Source organism: Rattus rattus, chromosome 12 (assembly GCF_011064425.1).
Source record: "Rattus rattus isolate New Zealand chromosome 12, Rrattus_CSIRO_v1, whole genome shotgun sequence".
Classification (NCBI taxonomy): Eukaryota; Metazoa; Chordata; class Mammalia; order Rodentia; family Muridae; genus Rattus; species Rattus rattus.
Genome location: NC_046165.1, coordinates 66725148 through 66738231, shown reverse-complemented (window position 1 = coordinate 66738231; position 13084 = coordinate 66725148). Strand labels below are relative to the sequence as shown.

The following is a 13084-nucleotide window of genomic DNA, read 5'->3' as shown; positions in this document are numbered from 1 at the left end:
TTTCTATGGCCAGGGTCAGCTCCACGGGACAGAAGTGTTGCCCTCTCCTGAAGGTACCAATGGCAGAGAGTTTTGTGGTTAGGGTGGGACTCTGGGCCTGCTTCTCTGTAAAGTTTCACACTGGAAAGGACAAGCTTTTCTTTCCTTTTACTTTTAGGTATAGGAAGAATTCAGAGACTATAGTAATTATTAATTCCATATATATTTCATAGAATTAAAAATGCATGAAGACATTTAATGTTTAAATTTCTTACTTAATTAAACATTAACTAATGAAATGTGTTGAGATGAGGATCTCCCTGTACTGTCTAAGCGAGCCTAGAACTACTGGACAGAAGCTATGCTTCCACCTCAGTTTCCCAAGTCACTGTCATTATAGGTGTAAAACCACGGTGCTGGGCTCAAATTAATGGTTTTGTCAATACATAAGAATATAAAAATTGAGTCTACATGGACAGACCTATGGCTCCAGGTGCATATGTAGCAGAGGATGACCTTGTTGGGCACCAATGGGAGGAGAAGCCCTTGGTCCTGGACCCCCCAGTGTAGGGGAATGTCAGGGTAGGGAGGTGGAGGGGTGGAGGGGTGGGTGGGTGGTTGGTGGGAGACCGGCCTCACAGAAGAAGGGGGAGGGAGGAGGGGACGGGGGTTTATGGACTGGAAACCGGGACAGGGTGTAACATTTGAAATGTAAATAAAGAATATCCAATAAAAAGAATATAAAACTGCACATATTTAGGGGGTACTGTGAATATATTGTGTATTATCTATTTCATTTCATTTTTTGGGTTATTGTTGTTAAACCCAGGGCTTTGCGCCTGCTATTAAGTAAGCACTCTCCAGACTGTTGTGCGATGTTTAAGTCAGGTTGAACACATTTATCTCTTTTGAAGCATACAGCGAATTCTGACAACCTCCTGACTTGGCGTAGCTTTCCTCCTACCTGTCTGGACTTTTACTGATTGTTCCGTGATCTCCCTGCTCTTCCCCTTTCTCATATGTTTCTGGTATATTTTGATAAGGCAGTAGGAAAACTTGCCTGTTCATATTGACCCGGATGCAACCAACTCCATTGTTCCCATAATCCCAGAGGTAATAAAGATGGTGAAGAGTATGAATCCAGGCAGGTCTATCCAGAATTGTGGGGGGTTTACAGAGGTTTTGAGAAACAGGATTTAAGGAGACATGGGGGTTGGATCTGAACTGGAGCATCTAAAGACACGATAGAAAGGACCCTCCCACTCCTTTTCTATCTAGTCGGGGACTTCTCCCAGGAGAGAACGGTTAAAAGACCTGGCTTCTTATTAATGGTCCTTTAGTCATTATATTTAATCGCCCTGGTCCTTGCAACAGCTCCCATTAAGGCTTTACTGCTGTATTATTAATGAGAAAGAGTCATTGTGGTTAAGGGAGGTTTAAATACCTCGACTGTAACAAACATTAGATATGAGAATGAATGACTACAGCAAAGTCATTAACTCAGGGGAAACGTTCAGGAGCTTTGCAATTAAGTCATTGTCATGCAGTTTCCCTGCTCTGGCGGTTTATATCCTAGCAGCCAGCTGTTTAAGTGACCCTGGAGTTGAGTGAATGGAGTAATTTACATAGTGTGGTTAAGGCCTTGCTGTACAGTCATGTGGAAATCATGTTTAAAAATAGCATAAGTCTGTATATTTGCAACAAGAACTATTACTCTGTTTCAAATGTTGTAACATCTCTAATTCCTTTTTTTAGAAAGGGGGCAGAGATTCAAATTGAGCATAGTAATGCCTGTGTGTTACTTACTTCAGTGTTGTCTAATATTTGAAATTAGTGTCTAGGTGAGTCAGTGTCCTAGGTGTGCTTGGGCGTCCTCAGGGCTGTACTGAAATTTCCCCATATTATCTCATACTCTGCTTTAAACGGGAATGGTAAAGGTTTTGAAGTTTTAATTTCAGTTTTTCCCATTGCTCAGAATTTGATGACATGAAATGAAAAGAGGTTTCCATAGCTGCTAACATTCACCAGATTTTGTTCCAAAGCATGGACTTTAGTAGACTTTTGAATTAAATCCACATTCTCCACCCAAGTCTAGTGATAAAATCCAATAGTTCAAAGATAGGTATGCCATAAACAGCTATAGTTAAATAATCTAAAAAAAATTTAAAACATGGAAATACAATAAAACAAGAATTGATCACTTTATAGTGGAATACTCTATAAACCGTCTGCATTGGAAACATGTGGTGAGTTTTAAAACATCTGCGTCCTATAATTCTAAAAAGTGTACAGTTTATTTGAGGGCTCTCACTCCCCTTCTGCACACATGTAAAAAGGCAGGTTAACACAATTTTTCTAGTTTTCCAATTTGCATTTGTCTATTTTTAATTAAAGATGCTTTTTTTTGGACTAGAAATACATAACTTAAAACATTTGTCTCAGCTAAGTAGTTATAAAGACATGGACTGTAAATCCTGCTGGTCTGTCTAAAACAGCAATGGCACGCTGGCATAGTCCCCAGCGGAAGGGGGAGATCATCTGTGACATGTACGTGGCATAGGGAAGCTGTTTTATTTTTCAGTGAAAGTCTTAGTTTCCACTGGAAGCTGCTTATCAGAGCGGTATAGCAGGTGCACCGTTGGCTTAGCAGTCCAGTGTCGGCATGACCTCCCTCACAGTGTCTGCATGACCTCCCTCCCTCACCTGAAGTTGCCGAGCCCTCTGCTGTATGACCATTGAGCTGACCACCAGGAAAATGTGGTCAGAGGGGGTTAGACTGTTTTAAAAGTTGAACAACCACTGCGTTTTCTCAGTTTCCCAAACTTATGTGTGTATAAACAATGCTAAAGCGCCCGTGAGAGAGGAGAGCCACACCATTGATTCGTGCAATCAAACCAATGCTTACCTGACTTTTAAAGGAGTTTTTCAATAGTTTTAAAATGTGTGATGAGGATCTTCTGGCTGTATAGAAGTTTGTTCCCTCTGCTCTCTGCTTCACTTTCCCCTCCTCCTCTTTCACCTGCAAAGCTAGCAGTGTGTGAGTAAAAGTCCACACCGTGGACGAGACAAGAGGAAGGAGGAGACTCTTAGTGGCTGTACTGTGCCTGAACACAGCCTGGTGCAGCTAGCTCTTGCCTCAGATGACAGCCCTAGTGGTTGGTGGCCCTTTGGGAAATGGCACCCCGTGTCTCAGAGGTGAACAAAGCTCCAGGAACCCCAAGATCATCAGTGAGCAGTGAGGAGCAGAACAGCCATGTCCCAAGGGAGTGGTGGCTTGAGTGGGACTTCTGGAAATGCACCCTTGCCTTCGCCATCGAATGACAGGAGGCTGTGGTCCAGATGATGAGACGTCAGCTCCTCTTTGGGCTAACTGCCCACACACGGAACTGGAACTGGCACAGGCTACATCCCGTTTGCTCCAGTTCTGAGGGGTTCTGATGCTCACATTATATCAGACACCATTGTCACTGAGGGCTTCCTGGAGCTTAGCCCTATTCTCTGATGGTGTCTTTGTTGTCACACTCTCTCAGGGTCCTTACTAAAGACAGAGCATTTGTAACAAGCACTGGACAGAAGTTTTTGGAGTATTTGTAGAGTTGTAGAGTTGGACATCCCTAATGAAAAAATAGGAAACACTCTGCAATAGGAAACTTCATGATGGCCGACACCATGGCCCCCAAATTCAGACACTGGACGTAGTTTGGATTTTCAGTTTAGAGCTGCCTTACCTGGCCTAACCTTTTAAGATAAGGCCATTGAGACTCGGGGAGGGACAGAAATAGTTGTCAGTGTCTCCTCAGTGACTGAGGGGTGAGGTTGAGGAGACTCCCAGAGTGTGAACCAGCTGATGTGATGTTCCTGTGGTTTGTCTCTGATGTAAGAAAGGCCTCTGTGCAGCCTGTGTGCCTACAGGCAAACCCAGCGGGAACTGCTCCTGAAATATGGCTCCCAACAAGGAGACATCATTCTATATTTTTTTTAAAAAGATTTATTTTGCAGTATTTGTTCAGCACTTTTCAGTGGAGAGAAAGAATCCTTAGTCTGAATCTGTACTTCCCGCCTCCCCACCCCATTTTTCATATTGCTGAGGTCTTAGCATCGAATTCTACTTTTTATTCCATTTCATCAATGGAAGAGAATTGTTTAGAAAATTTCCTGAATTTGTTTTTAGTCAGGAATTAACTTGTTTGGGAGGGGGTGGCTGTGCCGGTGGAAGTCAACCCCGAAATGCTGATTGATTGCTTGAAGGCACTCCTTTGTTGTTTGTCTCAGGGGCGTTGATGAAGGTGTGTGTGGGTGTGTGGGGGGGGGGCGGAGTCAGGCTCAGGCCGGCTCCTCAGGGCAGGAGTGGCTCCATCTGTCCTGAAGCCCCTTCTAGACTTACAGGTGCTGCTCTTTGCTGTGCACCGCAAGCCCGTGCTAGGCTGAGGTTCCTCAGGCCACATCGGTGGGAGCAGCCTGTGTGTGTGTGGTGCTGTGGGTGAATCTTACTTTCTCCCATCCACTCTGTCTCCATGAACCTGGTGCAAACATGCTAACACTTTTCTTTTACTTTCCCTTATTTCAATCTATAGAACACAAGTTTGTCTGATGAGGTGATACTTGGTTAAAAGTCTCAGGGTAGGGGGGAGGAGGTAGGGGAGGAAGGGGAGGGGTGGGAGGGTGTTCAGCGGTAGAGCACTTCCCTGGTATGTACAAGGCCCAGAATTTGATGCCAAACACCACAAAACCCAAATAACCAAACCAAAACAGCACCAAAAACCTTGCTGATGCCTTTTGCCCACTTGGCAGAGTACTTTAGAGGAGGCTGGTAAGAGCTATTGGAGGATGCATTAGGCCTTTGGGTTAAGAGACTGGCCACCTGAGTTCAGTCTCCAGGCCCCACATGGCGGAAGGTGAGAATGCAAATTGTTTTCTTATCTCTATACATGGACCATGGCATGAGCCCCCTTCCCCCAAGAAGAACCACAATGAGGCAAAGCATGCCTCATGTTGGACTGTTGGTTGGTTTTGTAAAATTCTATCCTTTTCCATTCTGCCCTCTTGTCTTTTTTTAACAATGGGAGAGCATGGGTCTATCCATTTGGTTTTTCTAAACTTAGTGTATTAAGTCATATGCTTTAATATATGAATATAAAAGAGCATCAGTATTTTGGTGATATGTAAAGTGTGCTGTATGCCCTCAAGTTCTGATGACTGGGACAGAAGAAGATCAAATGACTTTTATCTGTTTTCGATGACAGTTGCCCCTCAGAATCTATAGGGGATTAGTTCTAGGACCCCCTTGACATACCCCTCTATGCCCATGCTCAGGTCTCTTATGTAAAATGTATAGATACTACACATTCCTTCCTGCAGGCCATCTTTGCCTAACGTTCTAGAAACATCTATTGTAACACGTCTGGTCCTCATGTAAACGATACTCCAAATGACTTCAGTCTACCATCAGTCGGATGTGTGTCCACAGAGCTCGTGGGCCTGGTTTATTATTTATTTATATTTTTTTATTCAAGGTGCCAAGTGGACAAGAGCAATGCAAGAATTTTAAAAGTCACCTTTTCCTATTTGTAATGATGGAAACAAAAAGAATACGCCTAGGGCTTAAGCTCTGGAGGAACCATTTATTCCCGCCTTTCTCCGTCCACTGCTCAGCATTGCCATGGCCTCCTATCTGGCCTTGTTTGTGTTTCAGAGCTGTTCTAAGGCATCTCTGTGATGACTGCTTTGCCCAAGGGGACATTCACAGGGTACTTTGAGGGCATGAAGTGGTTGTAGCTGCACATTTTCACGAAGGCTTCGTCTTTAGCCTCTTGGTGATTTTTCTTCTTGCCTATACATCTGCCAATTTGGTGAGCATGACAGTTAGTTCCATCTACCAGAGCACGGCTCTCAGGAGAGTCTGAGGTGTCGTTCTTCAATGTTCTCAACGACAGTGTTGCATCTGGAGCAGCGTCCAGCCAGCATCATGTTCCCTGATTTCATGAACTTTCCCATTTGGACAGCAACCAGCAGGAGCCCAACAGAAAGGATTTAAGAGCACTCTTAGTTTTTAGTTTTAAAATAACTAGCTAGAAAGGTATTGGTATTAGAGGTCTCAGCTGAGCAGTGATAAGACCAGAGGTAGAAAGTCCTCTTTCCTCCCTTCACCAGCAGCAGCCTCAGCCCACACTCCAGCCCAGTGTGTGTTCGTGGAGTGGGATGTGATGGGTGTGTTGTTTGTAACCATGGCACACATGACTGCATGACCTCCACACTGTGAGGGCAGAAGGGGATGCACTTTTCATAAAGCTCAGGGTGAGGAGAGGGGGGATATTTAAGAAGACAGAGAGATTTTCTTGCTGTGGGAATGTAATATTGAGTCTAGTTTTCCCTTGGCATCTCTGAAATAAGGGGGTGATTCAAGAACCAGTGGGCTAAAAGGTTTGTTTTTACTTGACTATGTTTGGAAATACTCCCTCAGTCAAGACAGAAAGCATCATGGCTGTCCCTTCTGACTCACAGGAGGCATCAGATCCAGCTCTCCGTGGATCGAAACCCCCTCAAAACACATTACTGTTGCCCCTATTCCCTAAATGAGGGCTTTAAACCTTTCCCATTTGTGCTTCTCTCTCTCTCTCTCTCTCTCTCTCTCTCTCTCTCTCTCTCTCTCTCTCCATATATATATATATACACACACACATACATACACACATTAGGTACAAAAATCAAACCCTTGCTAATACTATGTCACAAAGAAAATGTAAACCAGTTCTTTGGCCTGTATGTAAAAATGAAGTCAATTTGCCTGCTGGTGAGATGGGTGTGCTCATTGACGTTTGCCCAGACTTAAACCTTGGTGGAATATTTGATGCACAGATACAGACCTCTTTCAGTGCTTTCCAGAGGTAATCACCATTTTGATTTTATAAGCATCAGTGCTAATAACATTGCTTTTAACATAAATATACAGTACAAAAATGTCAGAAGTATGTTTAGATCATTTTAGAAATGGTTGGAAATTCTATTCTAATCTCAACCCAAAAATTATTTTTTTTTAATAAAACACAAGTCAGCAACTCAGGTTTAATGAAACTCAAATAAATGATTTTTAAAATCAAACATTCTAACGTAATACAATCCAACGATGTTCTAATTTGAAAAACTTACATGTTAAAGTGGAAAATATTCAAGTTTTTGTTTCTCATAATTAAATGGTTTTGTTTTTACAAGAGTAGAAAAGTTTCTATGCATGGTGAAAACATTACAGTTCATCGGATTTAAGAGCCAAGGTGCTTCAGGCGATGCTGGTTGGCCCCGCATGGCTGACAGCATGCTCTGCTGTTCAGAGCCAGGCTGCGGTGAGGTTCCATGATGTGACGTGGACCTTGCTGCCACAGCAGCTCATCTTCATTTTGAATTTGAGTTTGAATTAGTTTTGGTTGTTGCCCATTTGGAGGTGTTTAACAGTTAGCGTCAACTCTCTTCATGACCTGCACATTCAGTTGCGTGATCCCATATGGGACCACATCCCACAGTTTAGGAAGCTGTGTCCTCAGTGACACTGCACAGCTACGTCTGCTGTATTTGCTCTGCATTAGCTCTCATTAGTTATCTAGAGATAGTTTAAAGTCTGCAGGAGGATGAGGTAGGTTCTATGCAAGCACACCACTTTTATGTAAGGGGACTTGAACAGCCACAGATTTTGTGGGATGTCTTGAAGCCAGTCCTTTGGGTACACCAAGGTGCAGTGTACATCTTCAAACATGCCCTGAGGATGCTTTAGAATTCTCCCAGGAATTGGATGTTGCTTCTTTGTTTGATTGATTTCCAAGACAGGGCTTCTCTGTGTATCCCTGCTTGTTCTTGAACTTGCTCTGTAGACCAGGCTGGATTTGAACTTAGAGATCCTTTGGCCCGTGCCTACCAAATGCTAGGGTTACTGGTGTGCACTGCGGCTGCTGGCTCTCCCAGGGATTTGGAGAATCTCTATTTTGTAAAATTCGAGGTCAGAATTTTTAAGAGGCTTATATAACCCACGGGTTAAAGACACACCTCAGGCGAGTGCATGCACACTGAAGCTTGAGTGTGAAGACTTTAGACTGTAATTCATGCGACAGGATGCTCCAAGGTGTCACTCACTGGTAACACTGCAGATGTCACTGGATGTCAAGCACTGTACACAAAAATCTATTAACGGTGAGATGCTTCTTAAAGACGCCACTTGGGCAAAGGCCTCCCAGGGAGGCTCCGTCCAAATGCTCTGGCAAAAGTAAGAGTGGTCCGTGGGCAGTTGTCCTGTGAGTATAGTGACTGGCGTGTGGAGGACACTCACTGCAGAGTATCCGGCTGTTGTCAGCAGATTGTTTGCATGTTAAATTTTGTATTCATCAAGGTGCTGCCTTTTTCTCGACTTTATCCCTGACATTTCTACTTTGCGTAGCTAGATCGTGGAAAAACCAGTAAATATTGTCTAAAAACTCCAATATTATCTAAAAACTCCAGTGTATTTCCTATCCCTCAGGTTGTTTAGAACCTTTTGTCTTTAACTATCTCGAGTAAGAAAGTCAAACGTCATTAGCTTGATAGGATTAATGAGTTTTTGCAAAGTGCATCGAAGTAGTTAAAGATGGACTTTTGTTTTCATTTTTGGTGGTGGCTAAGTACAGAAAATTTATTTGATAGTGAAAGTGTAAAATCCAGTGTGAAGCCTCAGTGCTTCCATTGTGACGGTAAATCTGACTGTCCAGGAGGTCGGTGAACCATCTAGGTTTTGGTTATTGTTAATTTCCATGTGCGACTTATTTGCTTGCAACTTTTTTAAAAAAAATAAGAGTTTAAAATAAAACATGATTTTATTAGGCTTACATGGCTCAAACATCTTTGGTTTGGAATTCTGAACTGTGAAATGTCCCCATATTTAAACATGTTTTTTTTCAGCACTAACATGATGTCACAAGTGGAAAATTCCATATTATAGACATTTTAATGAAAACATATGATGCAAGATTACCTTCGGGCTATTCGTAGAAGGTATATTTGAAACATAAGTGAATTTTGTGTTTAGATATGGGTCCCATATCCTAGATATCTCACTATGCAAATGCAAATGTTCCACAATTTGGAAAAAGCAGTTTAAGACTATTCTGGTCCAAAGATCTTTCAATAGTGGGGTCTCAACCTGTATGTAACAATGGAGAATATTGCTTTTTAATGAAGCAGCTACATTTTGCCATGTATTTATTTCCTTTCTTCTTCTTCTTCTTCTTCTCTCTCTCTCTTTTTACAGGAAAAACTAACACAGGAGTGCGTGTTCAGAGAACAGTTTGAAGAGAACTGGTACAACACCTACTCTTCCAACCTGTACAAGCACGTGGACACCGGAAGGAGATACTATGTTGCATTAAATAAGGATGGGACTCCAAGAGAAGGGACCAGGACTAAACGGCACCAGAAATTTACACATTTTTTACCTAGACCAGTGGACCCTGACAAAGTACCTGAACTATATAAGGATATTCTAAGCCAAAGTTGACAAAGACAGTGTCTTCACTTGAGCCCTTAAAACATAACCACTATAAATGCTTTCATGCGGTGGGTTCTTATTGATTAGCAGTGCCGTCACCTCAGCTCCACTGTTGCCAAACTTTGTCGCATGCATATGTATGATGGGAGCTTGGATGAGGACTTGCCGATTTGCTCTGCACTTACTGGCTGGTCCTCCTGGAGGGCTGCCTAGGGCCACTTGCTTGATTTATTGTGAAAGCAGGGGAGAGAGGCTGCGGGAGAGGGTGCGAGTGCATGAGTGAGTAGAGGGGGGACTGCAGCGCGCCACGAGGACAACGGCCTGATGCATGCTGGGAAATAGACACGCTTTTACATTTTTGATCAGTTGAACTTCATCCTATATCAGCACAGCTGCCATACTTCAACTCATCAGGATTTTTGGCTGGTGGCCTGCTCAAGGGAACACTGCCTTTCCACAGGCATGGAAAGTGCAGTCTCACTTAAAAAGACTATCAGTTCATTCTCGCTGGTATCATAGCCCAGTGAATTTAAAGCAAAGACCTCTTAGTTTAAAAGAAAAAAAAGAAAGAAAAAAGAAAAGAAAAAGAAAAAAAATCAAGGAAAAAAAAGAAAAAAGAAAAAAGGTTAAATTTATTTATAGAAATTCCAAAGGCAACATTTTATTTATTTTATATATTTATTTATTATATAGAGTTTATTTTTAATGAAATATGTACAGGCCAGATAGGCATTTTGGAAGCTTTAGGCTCTGTAGGCATTAAATGGCAAAGTCTGCTATGAACCTGTGGTAACTTCATGCAAGTAGGTATACAAGAATTCTAATGGCCCTAATGTACTAAAGGCGACAATCTATTTTGTGCCCATATTATTATTGTAAACTTCTGCACATCGCTCATGACACTGAGGATTCACTCTTCAGACTGCTTGTTTCATAGTTTATCCCAGAGGATTAAAGATAAACCGGGTTTCAACCCTTCATTTCGTGTCTGTAATTTTCCTCTCTCGTAACTCAGTGTAACTCTCAGTGTGACTGGCGGTTGGAACCTCTGAGGGTTGGTGTATGTCTTACTTGTTCTAGTCTGTTGTGGAATGTACCAAAGCCAATCAAGGACTGTGCTTTTTAACTTCAGTCCACCTCTGTGACAACAGGGCTAGCATCAAACATGGCACTGATTAAAAAAAAAATTCCCAAGGGAGAGGAAAAACCGTTTACGTGGCTCCTCCACCCTCTCCTCCTCTTCTTTCCTTTTTCTTCTTTTCTTCGCTTTCTTTTCCTGAGGCAAAAATCAGATGAACAGGAACATTCTTGTAAACGTTTTATTTGTGTCTTGGCTATCAAATATGGAATTATACAAGGACCCCAGGGCTCCATTATAGCATCTTTTATGGAGGTTGCATTTGGTGTGAACTGTCATCATTACATGGGGCTAGTACCCTTCAAGTAAAACTTGCAACATGAAACCAATAAATCTTATCAGTAATGACACGAGAGGGGTACTGTACTCATTGCCTGTGCTTTATTTCTGAATCGGTCTTCAGGAGCGCTCAGAGAAGCGGGTACTATGTAGAACACTGTTTACAAAACCCTTCAAAACATTACGGGCCGAAAAGCTCAAGAATACGTACTTATTTGATAGCCAAAATTCCCCCATTGGGCAAGGGAGACCATTTATCTCTCACTACATGCTAAGGTGACAAGGGCCAAATTCTCAAAGCAATCTTTTAGAAAAGAAATCTATAACGCATTCCCACTTTCTAGCCAATTAACGTGGGGAGATCGAAAGCGACAGCTAAAAAACGTGTTTGGGTTTGTGTGGCTAATTTTAAGATGCGATATTCTGGCTTTGTTTGGCTTGGATGCGCATTCTCCACGGGAAGCGAAAGCATGTCTTTGGCAGGCTGTAGCTGCTGTGGTCTAGAAATGCCTGCCTTCCTGTCCTGAGCAAATCCACGTAGCCCTCTGATGGTCCAAGCTGGGGCGTGCGGTGATGTACGGTGCTGATGAGCGCCAGGGAGGAGCTTGTGTTTGGAACCGAAAGGTGTCACCCAGAGAGGAGCCAGACGCTCTGTGAAACGGGTGGGTCGGGTCGCTCGGTCCGTGGGATGAAGATCGGAGCCTCCTCCGTATGTGTGTTCCTCGGATCCCCCTTTCACTTTCTGAACAGGAGCTGCGGTGGATTTTGAGCAGGGTTTTTATTTGTTATTTAACACTTTGCTGCTAAAATGTACACATACTCAGATTTCCACTCATCCATCAGCATTTATTTTATTTTATTTTTTGCTGAAAAAGATTCGACATTTGGCCACAGGAAAGAGTTAGGTTGGTAGGTCGTCATAGCTGTAACATCTGAAGAAATTGATTTTAAGAGAAGCCAATAACCATTGTAAAGTAGCAGGGGTTCCAGAAAACCAGCCCAGAGGAATAAAGAACTCAAAATTTCATATATTCTCAGAAAATGCCACTTTAATGTCTATTCTTGGACTTTGTTTTGGTACTTTTTTTTTTCCTTTCTGAAAAGCAAAAATGTTGTCTGCTTTTGGTAACCAGTACAATAAACTGTAACGGTCTGTAAATAAATAAATATTGATGTATACAATTTATGTAAGTAGGCATTGTGGGAGAGAAGATGGCTCAGGGTTTCTGTGGATCACCCTGGGAAGTGGATGGATTTTTCCCAGCTCGGATTTGCATCAGGTTCAGTTCTACTATAAAAGGTGCAAAGCCTGTTGGATGGCAGCCCCACGCCACTGTGGGCTGGGCGATTCCAGCTCAGAAGCAGATGCTCAGAGAGCCAAACCACTCTCTTGTTTGTGCCAACACTGGCATCACGGTCAAAGACTTAGCCAGGGTGGACTGAACCACCTTCCCATCTGTCATGCAAATGTCCCCAAGCAGTGTTGAAGGACATGCCAGGTCAGCGTTGGAACCTGCCCTGCCAGGTCCTGTTTTGTAGATAAAAGAATGGCTTGAGTCGGTGGTATTTTCCCTATTTCATCTCCTAACACTGCAATATTCTGTCACCTACTGGGTAATCTGTAATTGTATGTAAATACATACGGGATTATGTACATTGTGTAAATACATAATTACAGACTTTGGAAAACTGGTAGTTTTTACTTGACGTCCATCTTGGAGGTGCCTGTGTTAGCCAGTGGAACGTAAGCAGCCTCCGCCTTTATTGCTTGCCCATGCAGTGAAAATGAATCGAAGGGCTGGGGGAACGTGGAGGGTGTGGAGGAACAGCGCACAGTCTTTCTCCTCCTCCTCCTGTGAGCATTCGATGAAACAGCCAGGAATCGTCTGTGATGAAGATTTATGAACTTGGAGCACAGGCAGTGTGTTTGAACAGCTCTGCTCTGCTCTTCTCTTCCCTTCTCTTCTCTTCCCTTCTCTTCTCTTCTCTTCTCTTCTCTCTTCTCTTCCTTCCTCTCCCCTCCCCTCCCTTCCCCCTTTCTCCTTCCCCTTCCTTCCTTCCTTCCTTCCTTCCTTCCTTCCTTCCTTCCTTCCTTCCTCTTCCTTCTTTCCTTCCCTCCGTCCCTCCCTCCTTCTCCCCCTCGTTTTTCTTTCTTTCAGACAGATGAACGGACAATGTTGACGTCC

The 13084-nt window shown here is 43.0% G+C and overlaps 1 protein-coding gene across 1 annotated transcript in view; it reads left to right on the top strand.

The window, feature by feature from the left end:
* Positions 1-10461, top strand: part of Fgf9 (fibroblast growth factor 9) — a 41112-nt gene extending 30651 nt beyond the window's left edge. The window contains exon 3 of the mRNA XM_032917680.1: positions 9245-10461. Within this exon, the coding sequence (XP_032773571.1) occupies positions 9245-9490 (246 nt within the window). The 3' untranslated portion in view covers positions 9491-10461. The remainder of the gene's footprint in view (positions 1-9244) is intronic.
* The last annotated feature ends 2623 nt before the right edge of the window (positions 10462-13084 follow it).